The 14,564-nt window shown below is 39.8% G+C and overlaps 1 protein-coding gene across 7 annotated transcripts in view; it reads right to left on the minus strand.

Moving 5' to 3' along the window:
- Positions 1-14,564, minus strand: part of RALYL (RALY RNA binding protein like) — an 885,605-nt gene that overhangs the window by 225,376 nt on the left and 645,665 nt on the right. For all 7 annotated transcript variants that reach the window (XM_069600698.1, XM_069600702.1, XM_069600700.1 and 4 more), the window contains one exon: positions 11,236-11,311. In XM_069600698.1, the coding sequence (XP_069456799.1) occupies positions 11,236-11,311 (76 nt within the window). The remainder of the gene's footprint in view (positions 1-11,235; positions 11,312-14,564) is intronic.

The following is a 14,564-nucleotide window of genomic DNA, read 5'->3' on the forward strand; positions in this document are numbered from 1 at the left end:
AAACAATTACAGCTAATATTTTGATCTCTATTTTTTCTCTTCATATATTTGTTTCATTTGTAAGCAATTTTGTTTTCCTGTGTCTATCATCCATACTGTTTATATAATCAGATGCTATCATGTATGCTGTCCATATAGTTTTTTTAAATTCAACTCTTAAGTCTTTTCCCTCGTCACTTGAATACCTTGTGAGCATTCTATCTGGTGGATGTGTGATATACATTACTGGATAATACTTGGGTTGAATCAGATTATTCAGTATTATAAATAAAACCACAAAGAACATCTTGGGAATAATTTCACTTTTTTACGTTTTCAGATGTTTGGAATTATTCACTTAGACATACTTCTGGAAATGGATTTACTAAATCAAAAGATATGAATATTTTAAGATACTGGGGAGAGTATGGAGGCATAAAAGCATAAACCTGCTAATGAAGAACCTGCCTATGCCTTACTTTACTCTCTGACCTAGAAAGTAAACAGCAAGCTCCCAGAATGTTACAAATGGGAATAAGTTAAGAAATCAGTACTGATAGTGAGTACACTCCATCTTGTGACCCAGCCAGGGCACTGTCTTTTGGAAGAAAAAATCCAGAAGCAAGTTCCACTCCGGCAGAAGGCACCTCGCTGATGACTGCTGGTGCCCTAACTCTCGATATCTCATCACACAAAGCATGAAAAACGTAGAGCGAGACACGGAGAATATGTCACACAAAGGCGATAGCACCTGAGTTCTGTTTTCAGGAGGCTTTTGTTCCACAGAAAACCTTGCAAATGAAAGAAAACAACTATTTCATGACACGCGGGAGATTCAAGCCCAGGAAAACCACCAGCGGGAGGAAAAGAGTTGTGTGTCTTCCTCACACCGGCCAATTACGAGGATGGGGTGCCATTTCGGCCCCTTGCCTCCCATGCTAGGTCCGTCACTGCTTTCCCCGTTTCTCCCAGTCCCAGGAGAGGAGCGTTAAGTCGCAGGTCAGGAGGCCCCCGTGTGAGGATCATAAACATCCAGGCGCGGTCGTTTTTCTTTCCGTCTCTGGGGCTGGGCAGCCCACTCTCGCTTTCACCTCCTCCCATCAGGCAGCTGTGGGGATGATTTGAACCGGCGCTGGTCTACAGATCTAGCCGTCTTGGGACATCACGCTTTTTGAGTTTCGTGCGGTCGTCACAGGACAGTAAACTGCTTTGGGAGAAGCAGAAGGAAAGACTGTGCGGCTTGTTGCACTGCCGTTTATCCTTGATTTTTGTGGAGAGACTTCAGGAGAAAACTCCCATTAGTTTAAAAATAGTGTGTGCGTTGTATAACTGTTACTGAGGGTTGTAACTGCTGTGCTGTTTAGATGATTTCATGCGCAATAGTAGTCCTCTCAGAAGAGAGAGCTAGGGGAAAAAAGTCAATTTCTTGTCACGGATTGGAGGACTCTCTAATAGATGATTAATAGATTATCATGCATTCCCTTTTGGCTTGACTGCTAGGAATCTCATAGCTAAGTCTGATGCCCACTTTTAATATCTTATTATTGTATACATTTTCTAAGTGTAATTTTCCTGATCCTATCCACCCCTCCCCCTCAACACTCCCAACTTCTACCTCGTTCCTGGCTTTTACTTCTTAAAAATTGATTGTATGATTTTTGCTTCCTTTGATTTTATCATAAGTTGCCTCAAATCAAGCGAATGCAACCATAGTCTTTCAGAAAGTTTTAAAGATGAATTTTCTGCATCAAGGAACTGTACTATTCAGCCTCTTTGTACCAGTACCATGTTTTTCTCTATAAGCAAGAATTTATTCATGGATATTTATGCATTAAGAACATAACAGAAGACTGCAAATAGGTCATCCTTTAACCTAGCAGAGAAGTGCCTGCAGCAGAACTATTTTAATGGGTATTGTGTCAGCATTTCTTTAAACATTTTACATTAAAATGTTTATAAATTATATTCGCTTCATGTTGAAATATGAGCTATATACTATAAGTAAGCATAATCATTTATTTTTAAGTCTTCTCTTTAGGCAGTTAAAGGAAATGTTAACCTGTTTAGTTAACTGTGAATTTTTGCAACATTATCATGGCTCACAGCTCATTTTAAATAGCTTCTTAAAATACTTTGTTATAGAACTTTTTAAAAAATTATCATAATAATGAGAATAGCTAAGATACGGAGAATATCTATCAGAGGTCCAGGCTCTTTAAACACATATTATCTTTCAGAAAACTTTTCCTCTTCCTTTATGAAGCTGAAAATACTAAAGAATAAGAGCTTCGCTTTGAATTACTGGTGATTTTAGTTTAGTTGAATTACTGGTGATTATGCTCTGCCAGTTTTAGGATGCAGGCCACCTAAAACTCTCTTCATCAAACATGTGCACAATTTTGAAGCAACCACAAAGTAAGTGTTTGGAACCTATTCCGGCTCAAAAGCATTGTATGTTTGCTTGGGAAGTATGAATTAAAGAGAAGTCACCCTCAGTTACCTGATATATGGATGTTCAGCTTTGAGTTTTAGAAGTAGACACTGTTTGGTGTGTATTTTCTCTCGTGGATATGGGCAACTGCACTTTGCTGTGATAGTAAGTTGGTTGCCCAGGGAAAATTGGATTAGAAGCAAGAAAAAAAGAAAGAGAGAGTGATTTGAGAGATAATGACTTCTACACAGCCCTGGCGACAACTTGCTTTCAAACTGAAGCTTGTAGGCATATCAAGGCTGGGCCTGTATCCATTTCAGGACAGGATGCCTTAGTACAGGGGGTAAGAATACATTTCCCTGTTCTCCGTACAGTCCCTTTAAAAGCCCCAGAGCCCATTTCTGAGTGGGTCCGCCAGACTGGGCAGGTGAAATAGACACCTTTACCAGTGTAAAAGCGGGCATTGATGCTGGAAGGACTGAGCTTCTGAAAGTGAGTGTGGATTATCCTTGACCTTATACAAGAAGACGTAAAACAAATGATCAATAGCTAACTGGTAAACATCTTTTTAGTACACAGAACAAATCAATACAGTGGAGATACCCAGACTGCTTTTGCTTCATATTGATTTTTGGTGTTTAGCATTAGCTGAAATTAGCTTCTATTGCTTTCATTTCTATTGTTCAGGTTCTGCGGGACATTGTGGATCCCCCGAGGGTCCCTCTTTGCTGTGATGTGCCAGAGTCACCGTGAGGAATGGCAGTAGAGCTCAAAAGGTCAAGTGGGAAGCACATCACCAGAGATATTCTGCTGCAGAGTCACCTTACTCGGCCCACACTTTGAAAGGTTTTTGATCATTGATTTTCCTTTAATGTAACCTGCATTCATGACTTTCACCTCTAATTTTGGTGATCTTAAGATGGTAATACTATAGGTTCCTCTGTGACCATCTTAAGGAGTCTTGAAGGCACTCGAAATGGCAATCTCGATTTCCATGGTCATGTCTGTGGGGTGGGAAGGTTGGTATGAAAAACAAGTTTATAATAGCAACAAAGCCATATTTAGGAATGATCCTTAGTAATATCCATGTGATGAGTGGAATGACATTTGATGCCTCACGTGTCTTACTGAGCTGTGCTCCTTGTGACCCAGAGAGCTTCCTCTGGGTGTTAAAACCTGTGCTCTTCAGCTTTGATAAATAATATCTTTGTTCTCTAGTTGTCAGCTTTACTCACATCAGAGAGGAAAGGTCTGTCTCCTTTACAAGCAGAAGCAAAACCATCATACAGTTATTCTCATTTAGCAATTGTTCAGCACTAATTGGAACTTGGCATGCTGGGAAACTCACTTCCTGGGGGAGAGTGATTATTTCAGAGCACCTTGGACACTTTGTGATGTGCATAGCACATGTGAAGCAGCCATTTATGAAAAGTGACAACATTCTTCCTAGAGAATGGATTTGCTATTCATCATTAGGACTAGGTCTAATATTTATGGAGTGTTCACAAATGATTAATTACATTTCACTTACAAATAGCCTCATTTTAATTATAAGTGTTATTTTAATGAATTGTCTGTCTATGCATTCATGGGCAAGGCTGAAATAATTTTATTTTTTACTTCTTTTCCCCAACCCCAGACCTGAACTTGGAGAAGGAAATGGCAACCCACTCCAGTATTCTTGCCTGGAGAATCTCAGGGACAGAGGAGCCTGGTGGGCTGCCGTCTGTGGAGTTGCACAGAGTCAGACATGCCCGACGTGACTTAGCAGCAGCAGCAGCAGCAGCAGCAGCAGCAGCAGCAGCAGCAGCAGCCGTGAACTTTCTGCTGCTCATCGTGCCTTTCTTATTGCTTTAGTAGAATCAAGTGATCACCCCCCACACCCCTCAGCTGCCTAAGCTAGAAACCTGGGACATATCTGTAGCTCACACTCATCCTAACACCCCATTTCCAGTCACTCATCATTTTCAATGGCTCCTTGTTGCTGGCAGAATAAGAGCCGGATTCCTTTGTCTGATCAGCAGTCGTAGAGGGATGACTGAGCCACCACGGCATGGTGATCCAAGAGGTGTATCCCCGTTCTTGGCGTGACATGCGTCTTCATCTCTGTGACTGTCCCCACGTGTTCTCCGCCTGGCGTGCCTGTCCTCAAGTTCTTTGTCTGCGGAGTGAGCGCCTGCTTCTTCAGAAGTTGGCCTAATTGTCAACCAGGCTTTTCACTTCCTGTCCACCAGGCGGAACGTATAATTCTCTCAGGTATTTCCTCGTAGAACTGTATGTGTCCTTCACGTATGCTCCTTACGTACGGGCATATCTAACTTATATATATGATATAGGTATACTGAAGCCTTACTATGTTTTTTAAGAATAGCATCTCTGTGTTCCGTGATAATCTAGCACAAGTGATATGCTTAGTGAAGCTTGGCTAAGCTGAGAATCCTGTTAGAAGGAACAAATCAAAGCAATGCCTCCATGGATATTCCATTGTGAATACTACTTTGTGGTTGATGACCCAGATGAAATGGACAGAAGCAAAGAAAAAAAATCTAATGGCAGATCACTGACATCCCCAGTAGAGGAAATAGACATAGAGACATAGTAGTTTAGGGCACAAAGATCAATTAGCGGTTACTCATAGCCATGAAGATGGTTTCCTCTTATTTCATTATGCCCTCTACTTGCCCTGAGGCCTTTGCATTTTCTGGATCATTTGTCCAGAAGGGCAGCTACCTCAGTGCCTAGACCATAGTAGACACAGAATGAATAGGTCTTGCATGAAAGAATGAATGAACAAATGTAATTATTCTAGCTCTTTCATTTTACAGATAAGGAAAGAGACCCGAAGATGCAAAGAGTAGCAAAGGAGAAACCACCCTTTTTCAAGCTGCTACTATATTCCCTCCAATGAACGAAGTGCCCTCATCTCAACTATTCCATTTTATATTATCAAGAAAAATGATACAGCTATTACGTCAGGTAAAGAACTTGAAAGGCAACACCTGTGCCCGATGAGAACACAAGTCCGTGGCAACTCTTGTTCTCATGCTAAGTAGAGTGTATAGGCTTTCCTCTGTCACCTGCTGGCAAGATATTCATGGACAGAAACGTAACTGAGTATTGGTTTTGGTGGGCAGAAATCTCTGTGCTTCAGAATTTGCATTGTTTATATGGTAGTAGGTAAGTAAACACAGGGAGTTGTGATCAAGTGGCAAGATCTTTAGACTTGAAGGCTGAAAACCAGAGTTCAATTCCTAATCTTGTTACCTTTCTTCGGGAAAATCCTTTATTGTCTTGGAAACTTTGTTTTCTCATCTATGAAGCAAGGCACATAATACCAACTTGGTCGTGTTCTGCGGTGAACCGATGAATAATGACTGTGAAATCACAGTTGGTCTACATAAAGTAAGGTATTATTATTATTAAGCTTATGTAAGAATGAGGGCATGTGAATAAAAGGGATTTCTGAACTGCATGTTCACCGTCTTTCATCCCCTCTGTTCTCATTTTTCTTGCAATTTTAGAACGTCTCAGCCTTCTTTTGTGTAAACAGATGAAACTTGGATAAATAAGCATTTCCCCTCTAATGTTTTGTATACAAAACATCAGATTTAAATAAACTTCTGCTTCTAAATCTTCTGAATTCACAATTCAACATAACTTAGAGAAATAACAGTTAAAAAGACATTTGTTTCTTGTCATAAGCTTCTATTCTCAAAAGAAAACCGAAACTATCCAAGAACAGGGAAAATGCGAAATTAACATCGTTTCACAGACAGTGGAAGTTCTTTGATGAGAAAGAAGCCATTGGCAACTTTTTCTGATAATAATTGAAATTATGACATTTCAAAAATTCTGCATTAGCTGCAATTCTATGCATACATTTTAAAATCTATCTGATTACAAATTATTTGCACGTCTCGGTTTCTTAAATATTGTCCTTTACCTCTAACAGGGTACAGAAAGCAACATTTGGCATTTGTTGATGACTTCATCTCTGAGCTTTCATATCAATACTGCTTTATGACCAATTACCAACATTTGATAAGTCCTGTAGCTTTCTCTTTTTGTATAAAAAATGTTTATTAAATTAAATAAAAGGACACAGCCAAAATGAAAGAGCAATTATGATATATTTTCAGTGTGTCTTTTCAAATTGCTAATGGTCATACCTTAGAGAACCCTGGGGCATTAGACGTGAAAAGGACCTTAGAACTCATCTAGTTCTGACCCTTTTACTTTATAGTCCAAGAAAGGAAGCTGTGAGTGGCTGAAAAGGAAATAGGCTAATTTTCAGAGAAGAAAGGCAAGAACACAGCTCCAAGCTATCTTTTGAGGGCTCTTCATGCTATAGTATATCAGAATATAATCAATTTTGTTATGCATAACTCAATTCTCTTTTATTCAAATGATATCAGGAAAAAGGGGCCTCGCTCACCACTTACATTAGTTCTTTGGATGTGGACCCTGACAGAATGAAGATATGTATCTGGGACAAGGCCAGATAAATTGGATGATAAGCGATCTCAACAGCGTGGAACAATTGGCAAAGTCTAACAAAAGGGGATTTACCAGAGATGCAGAGTCAGCACTTGGATTACAAAAAGCAACGGCTAAAGCATGTGAAGCGGGACATACAGCTTAGCAGCAGAGCAATTTTTTTTTTTCCCCCAAAAGTGGCTGTTTTTAAAGAATCAAAATTTCCATGAGTTTAATCTTGACATCTTCTCCAAATCAGTTGAATTTTACTTAACCAAACAGAAGTCTAGTCTAAGTGTGTTCTACTCCATCCATCTGAAATTGAGACCATAAGCAATGACACTAAATCGGGGCATGTAGAGGAGAAAGACCGGAATGTTAAACTGACTCAGATTCAAGTATATTAGCAAAGATTAAAGGAATTAGTTAATATCTCTCTAGAAAAGAGAAGGACTTTGCTTTTTTTTTTTTTTTTCGAGGAAATAGAGGTGAAAGAAACACATACTTTGTAGCAAAGAGGCTGCATGATCTGTTGTAAAGAAGTCAGGGCATGGCATCAGAAAGCATGAGCTTGATTGGTGGCGCCATCATTTGCCGACTTCATGGACAGGAGTTTGAGCAAGCTCCAGGAGTTGGTGATGGACAGGGAGGCCTGGCGTGCTGCAGTCCATGGGGTTGCAAAGAGTTACACGTGACTGAGTGACTGAACTGAACCGAACCATTATTTACCAGTCGCGTGACCTAGGGAAGATTTCTAAGAAATGACATATCAGGTTCTTGATCTGCAAGATGAGAGTAGCAACATCTACATTGCAGAATTGCTGTGAAAATTAAATAATATATGTAAAATATGTGCAGTACATGACATGCACTGGTCAGCAAATATTAATCTTCTACCACTTGTTAGGTAGAGTCATGAGAGATTTTTATTAGGTTTTATTAGAGGAATATCTTATAGATATTAGGCATGAAAAGGACCTTAGAACTCATCTAGTTCTGACCCTTTTACTTTATAGTCCTAATAACAGCTGTGAGTGGCTGAAAAGGAGAGGGGCTAATTTTCAGAGAACAAAGGCAAGGACACAGCTCCAGGCTATCTTTTGAGGGCTCTTAAGGGTTGCTTAAGTGAAAATGAAAAGGTTAGGCCAGATCCCTACCAATGCTCCTTGATATAGATATACCACCACCATTTTGCTGTACTTTATGCCAATAAGGATTTTTCTTCAGAATATTTGATTCTTTTTAGGTTATATTCTCTTTTAAAACTGTAAGAATTTTTACTGCTACGAATCATAAAATAAACCACTTTGGCATTCCTACATTGAGAATCCCAGGAACAGCATGGAAGGCAAAGAGATATGACACTGAAAGATGAACTCCCCAGATCCATAGGTGCCCAATATGCTGCTGGAGAAGAGTGTAGAAACAGCTCCAGAAGGAATGAAGAGGCTGAGTCAAACCAGAAAAGACATCCAGTTGTGGATATATCTGGTGGTGAAAGTAAAATCTGATGGTGTAAAGAACAATACTGCATAGAAGCCTGGAATGTTAGGTCCATGAATCAAGGTAAATTGGAAGAGATCAAACAGGAGATGGCAAGAGTGAACCCTGACATCTTAGGAATCAATGAACTAAAAAGGACAAGAAGGGGCGAATTTAATTCAGATGACCATTATATCTACTATTGTGGGCAAAAACCCCTTAGAAGAAATGGAGTAGCCCTCAGTGTCAGCAAAAGAGTCTGAAATGCAGTACTTGGGTGCAGTCTCAAAAACGACAGAATGAACTCTGTTTGTTTCCAAAGAAAACCATTCAATATGACAGTAATTCAAGTCTATGCCCCAACCACTAACGCCAAATAAGCTGAAGTTGAATGGTTCTATGAAGACCTACAAGACCTTCTAGAAATAACACCAAAAAAAAAAAAAAAAAGATATACTTTTCATCATAGGGAACTAGAATGCAAAAGTAGGAAGTTAAGAGATACCTGGAGTAACAGGCCAGTTTGGCCTTGGAGTACAGAATGAAGCAACAAAGGCTGCCACAGTTTTGCCAAGAGGACACACTGTTCATAGCAAACACCCACTTCCAACAACACGACACACGACTCTAGACATGGACGTCACCAGATGGTCAACACCGAAATCAGACTGATTATTTTCTTTGCAGCTGAAGATGGAGAAGCTCTATACAGCCAGCAAAAACAAGACCAGGAGCTGACTGTAGGTAAGATCATGAATTCCTTATTGCAAAATTCTGACTTAAATTGAGAAAGTAGGGAAAACCACTAGACCATTCAGGTAGGACCTAAATCAAATCCTTTACGATTATACAGTGGAAGTGACAAATAGATTCAAGACATTAGATCTGAAAGAGTGCTTGAACGATGCATGGATGTTCATAACATTATACAGGAAGCAGTGATCCAAACCATCTCCAAGAAAAAGAAAAGCAAAAAGGCAAAATGGTTGTATGAGGAGGCCTTACAAACAGCTGAGAAAAGAAGAGACGTGAAAGGGGAAGGAGAAAAGGAGAGATATACCCATCTGAATGCAGAGTTGCAAAGAATAGCAAGGAGAGATAAGAAAGCCTTCCTAAGTGAATAATGTGAAGAAATGGAGGAAAAAGACAGAATGGGAAAGACTAGAGATCTTTTCAAGAAAATGAGAGATACCAAGGGAACATTTGATGCAAAGATGGGCTCAATAAAGGACAGAAATGGTAAGGATCTAACAGAAGCAGAAGATATTAAGAAGAGGTGGCAAGAATACACAGAAGAACTGTACAAAAAAGATCTTCGTGACCCCGATAATCACGATGATGGTATGATCGCTCAGCTAGAGCCAGACATCCTGGAATGTGAAGTCAAGTGGGCCTTAGGAAGCATTACTATGAACAAAGGTAGTGGAGGTGACGGAATTCCAGCTGAGGTATTTCAAATCCCAATAGATGATGCTGTTAATACGTTGCATTCATCATGTCATCAAATTGGGAAAACTCAGTAGTGCCCACAGGACTAGAAAAGGTCAGTTTTCATTCCAGTCTCAAAGAAGGACAATGCCAAAGGATGTTTAAACTACCACACAATTGCACTCATGTCGCATGCTAGTGAGGTAATGCTCAAAATCCTCCAAGCTGGGCTTTGACAGTACGCGAACTGAGAACTTCCAGATGTACAAATTATATTTAGAAAAGGCAGAGGAATCAGAGATCAAATTGCCACCATTTGTTGGATGATAGCAAAAGCAAGAGAGTTTCAGGAAAACATATACTTCTGCTTCATTGTCTCTGCCAAAGCCCCTTTGACTGTGTGGATCACAACAAACCGGAAAATTCTTCAAGAGATGGGTATACACACCACCTGACCTGCCTCCTGAGAAATCTGTATGCAATTCAAGAAGAAACAGTTAGAAGTGGACTTGGAACAACAGATTTCCAAACTGGGAAAGGAGTACATTAAGGCTGTATATTGTCACCCTGCTTATTTAACTTATACACAGAGTACATCATGTGAAATGATGGGCTGGATGAAGCACAAGCTGGAATCAAGATTCTCAGGAGAAATATCAATAACCTTATGGCAGAAAGTAAAGAGGAACTAAGGAGCTTCTTGATGAAAGTGAAAGAGGAGAGTGAAAAAGCTGGCTTAAAATCCAACATTCAAAAAGCTAAGATCATGGCGTCCAGTCCCATCACTTCATAGCAAATAGATGGGGGGGAAAAAAAAACAACAATGACAGACTTTATTTCCTTGGTCTCCAGAACCACTTCAGAGGGTGACTGCAGCCATGAAATTAAAAGATGCTTACTCCTAGGGAGGAAAGCTATGACAAACTTAGCATATTAAAAAGCAGAGACATCACTTTGCCAACCAAGGTCTATCTAGTCAAAGCTATGGTTTTTCCAGTAGTCATGTACCCACGGTGAGAGCTGAACCACAAAGAAGTCTGAGCACCGAAGAATTGCTGCTTTTGAACTGTGGTGTTGGAGAAGACTCCTGAGAGTCCCTTGGACTGCAGGGATATCCAACCAGTCCATCCTAAAGGAGATCAGTCCTGACTATTCATTGGAAGGCCTGATGCTGAAGCTGAAACTCCGATACTTTGGCCACCTGATGCAAAGAACTGACTCACTGGAAAAGATCCTGATGCTGGAAAAGATTTAAGGTGGGAAGAGAAGGGGGCGACAGAGGATGAGATGTTTGGATGGCATCACAAGAATTTCAGAAAACTCTGGGAGATAGTGAAAGACAGGCAAGCCTGGTGTGCTGCAGTCCACGGGGTCCCAGTGAGTTGGACATGACGGAGTGACTGAACAAGAAAATCAGAAAACAGAGCTTGCTTGCTCACCTGTAAAGCGCAGAAATGGGCCTCTTATTTCCAGGCTTTGGTCTGTACGGTTTCGGTTCTCCTGCCATATTGATATCTGAAAACATAAAATAGCACTGATTAAGAAAGTATTAAACCATTTGTGAAAATGAATCGTGAAGTTGCATTATTATTATTATTTTTTTGTCTATGAAATGTTATATGACATTCATTTATTCACAAGTGTTTTGAGGACCCACTCTAGGCCAGGCTCTGTTTGAGATATTTCATGTACCAAATCTATTAGATCCGTGCCCTTGTGGGACTTGTCTTCTATGGAGAGGGAGGGCATAGATAGTTAACCACAAACATAACAAATAGGAAAACGATGTAACATATTAGAAGGTGCAAAGTACAACGAAAAAGCAAATATTGGACAAGGTAGAGGGATCAGGAATGCTCACTAAAACTGGAAAGGAAAAGAGGGAGAATGATTGGAAAGCAAGTATACTCCCATAAAAATTAATTTAAATAAAAGAAAGAGGCAGAATGAGATATTCTACTGATTTGTAGTTTTGCCTGGAGTGTCTCTGTATAGACATTTTCATAGAATGAAGCTTTGTTCATGAGAGGAATTGTTGCATCCCCTTTGGTAATATCTTCTCCACGTAAGCAGAGAAGAAGTGTTAGAAAGGTGGAATTATAGAGCATACAAGGTTTACTGAGAGAACAGCAAGATGCATTCGGTAACTGGCATGTTCAATTACAGAGTTCTGGAGTGATCCGAAGGAAAAGACAGCACGTTGCTCACTTTCAAGAACTAAAACTATAACAGAGTCTCTAAGATAAGACAAGAAGATGCCTAAATTAAGTACATGACAAGAGAGCATTTGCATCAGCTACCAACCTTAATATTTTTAAAAAATGTGTAAAACTGTTATGAAGTTGGCTGATAAAGGTTTGGGAAGTGATAGAAACTATTATATTTAATAAAGTTAACATTTCCAGAGGATGATAAGAAAATCTAAAGGAAGTGAAATTTAAGAAAAGCTTTGAAAGAAGTGAGGGGCATTATTTTGACAGAAAAGAAAGGCAAAGTTCTATTTCTCATAAGTGAAAATCGAAAGTGTTAATTGCTCAGGTTGTGCCTGACTCTGCAACCCCATGAACTGTAGCCTGCCAGGCTCCTCCGTCCATGGGATTCTCCAGGCAAGAATACTGGAGTGGGGTGCCATTCCCTTCTCCAGGGATCTCCCTGACCCAGGGATCAAACTCAGGTCTCCTGCCTTGCAGGCAGATTCTTTACTGTCTGAGCCAAATACAGGAGGCTACATACACTGTCTGGCGATGGATGGACCACCCATCATTAAAAGCAACCAAAATGACTAGATGGAAAATAATGGCGCTCTTTGAAAGTAGCTTACACTGGTGTATACATGATTTACAATGCTGTGTTAGTTTCTGCTGTGGAACGAAATGAAACGGTTACGCGTAGACCTCTGTCCACAGCTTGTTTAGGCTGTATTCCCATATAGGCCGTTACAGAGTGTTCAGTGGAGTTCCCTGTTCTGTACAGTAGGTCCTTGTTGTTATTGATTTTATATATAGTAGGGTGTAGATATCAATCCCAGTCTCTCAATTTGCCTGCCCCTCTTCTCCCTCGGTACCCACAAATTTGCTTTCTACACATCTGTGATGCTATTTCTGTTTTGTAAATAGGTTCATTTGTACACATTTTTTTAGATTCCACATAGAAATGATTTCATCTTTCTCTGTCTGACTTACTTCACTCAGTATGACAATCTCCAATTCTAATCATGTTGCTTCAAATGGCATAATGTTATCTCTTTTAAAAAACACATTGGGCTAACATCAAAGTCAGGCATTCACAGAAGCCTACATCTGAGTGGACATGGCAAGCCAATGGAGATGGAACACTGAGCCCAGCTTGGTCTTGAAGACGTCTGCTGAAACCAGAACTTGAGCTTTCATTCTCATATCCTTGGGAATCTGAGGGGACAGGAGGCAGGGCCCACACTGAAGGATAGGAAATGCATGTCCATCTAATTCAACAGCCATACATGGGGTAATCCTTAACTAGGAAGAGAAGGAAGCCTCTTCCACCTGCCAAAGAATATCAATATAAAATCCACAGTAAACACCATACTTGATAGTGGGTTGCTGCTGCTGCGAAGTTGCTTCAGTCGTGTCTGACTCTGTGCAACCCCATAGACAGCAGCCCACCAGGCTCCGCAGTCCCTGGGATTCTCCAGGCAAGAACACTGGAGTGGGTTGCCATTTCCTTCTCCAATGCATGAAAGTGAAAAGTGAAAGTGAAGTCACTCAGTCATATCCGACTCTTGGCGACCCCGTGGACTGCAGCCTACGAGGCTCCTCTGTCCATGGGATTTTCCAGGCAAGAGTACTGGAATGGGGTGCCATTGCCTTCTCCATGAATAGTGGGTCATTGGGCACATTTTCTTTAAGATCAAGGGATTTACAAAGGTGTTTACTCCCACCATCTGTATATAACACTGTACTGGATATTGTAGACAGTGAAGTGAGACAGGAAAACAATATCAGAAATGGGAAAGAAGAAATGGAACCATCATAATTGCTGATAACATGTGGGTCCACAAAAAAACTCTGAGGCATCCACAGATTACTACAATTAAAAGAGTTTTTACAAGTTTCTTATATTCAAAGCCAATATACAAAATTTAATTGCATGTTCCTACACGCCAATACCTATTTAAATATATGATTTTAAAGGATGCCACTTATGTAACATACAAGTACCAAGGGATAAATACATTATAAAATTTGAAAGATGTTTATGAAGAAAATTATAACTCTGTATTGGGAGATGTTACAGTTATCTTACATAAAAAGAGAATTTGGAAGGCTTGATAAATAAATTTATCAATTCTCCTCAAGTTGATCTATTGATTCTACATATTTACAATAAAATCCCCAAATACTCTTTTCATGTCTGTGGGGCATTTGACATGCAGATTCTAAAATTTATATGATAGAGCAAAACATCAAAATAGCCATGATATACTTGAAAAGAAAAGCTGGCAAATTTGCCTTATCAGGATTTATTTTAAAGCTGTAATAATGAAGAGAGCGGTTTTGATACAAAAAGAGAAAACAAACCAATGGAACAGAGTAGAGACCCCACAAACTGATACACATAAATGAAACACTTAAACTATGATAGAGCCGGCTCAGCTGACGAGTGAGTGAGAGATACACTTTTGATGCTGTAACAATTGGTTATTGGTTGTTATTGTTTACTTTTGGTTACTGGTTATTATAGCAAGGACAGATATGAAATTGGACCTCTAATTTCATCATACATAAAAATA

The sequence above is a fragment of the Ovis canadensis genome, chromosome 9 (genome assembly GCF_042477335.2).
Source record: "Ovis canadensis isolate MfBH-ARS-UI-01 breed Bighorn chromosome 9, ARS-UI_OviCan_v2, whole genome shotgun sequence".
In the NCBI taxonomy this organism is placed as follows: Eukaryota; Metazoa; Chordata; class Mammalia; order Artiodactyla; family Bovidae; genus Ovis; species Ovis canadensis.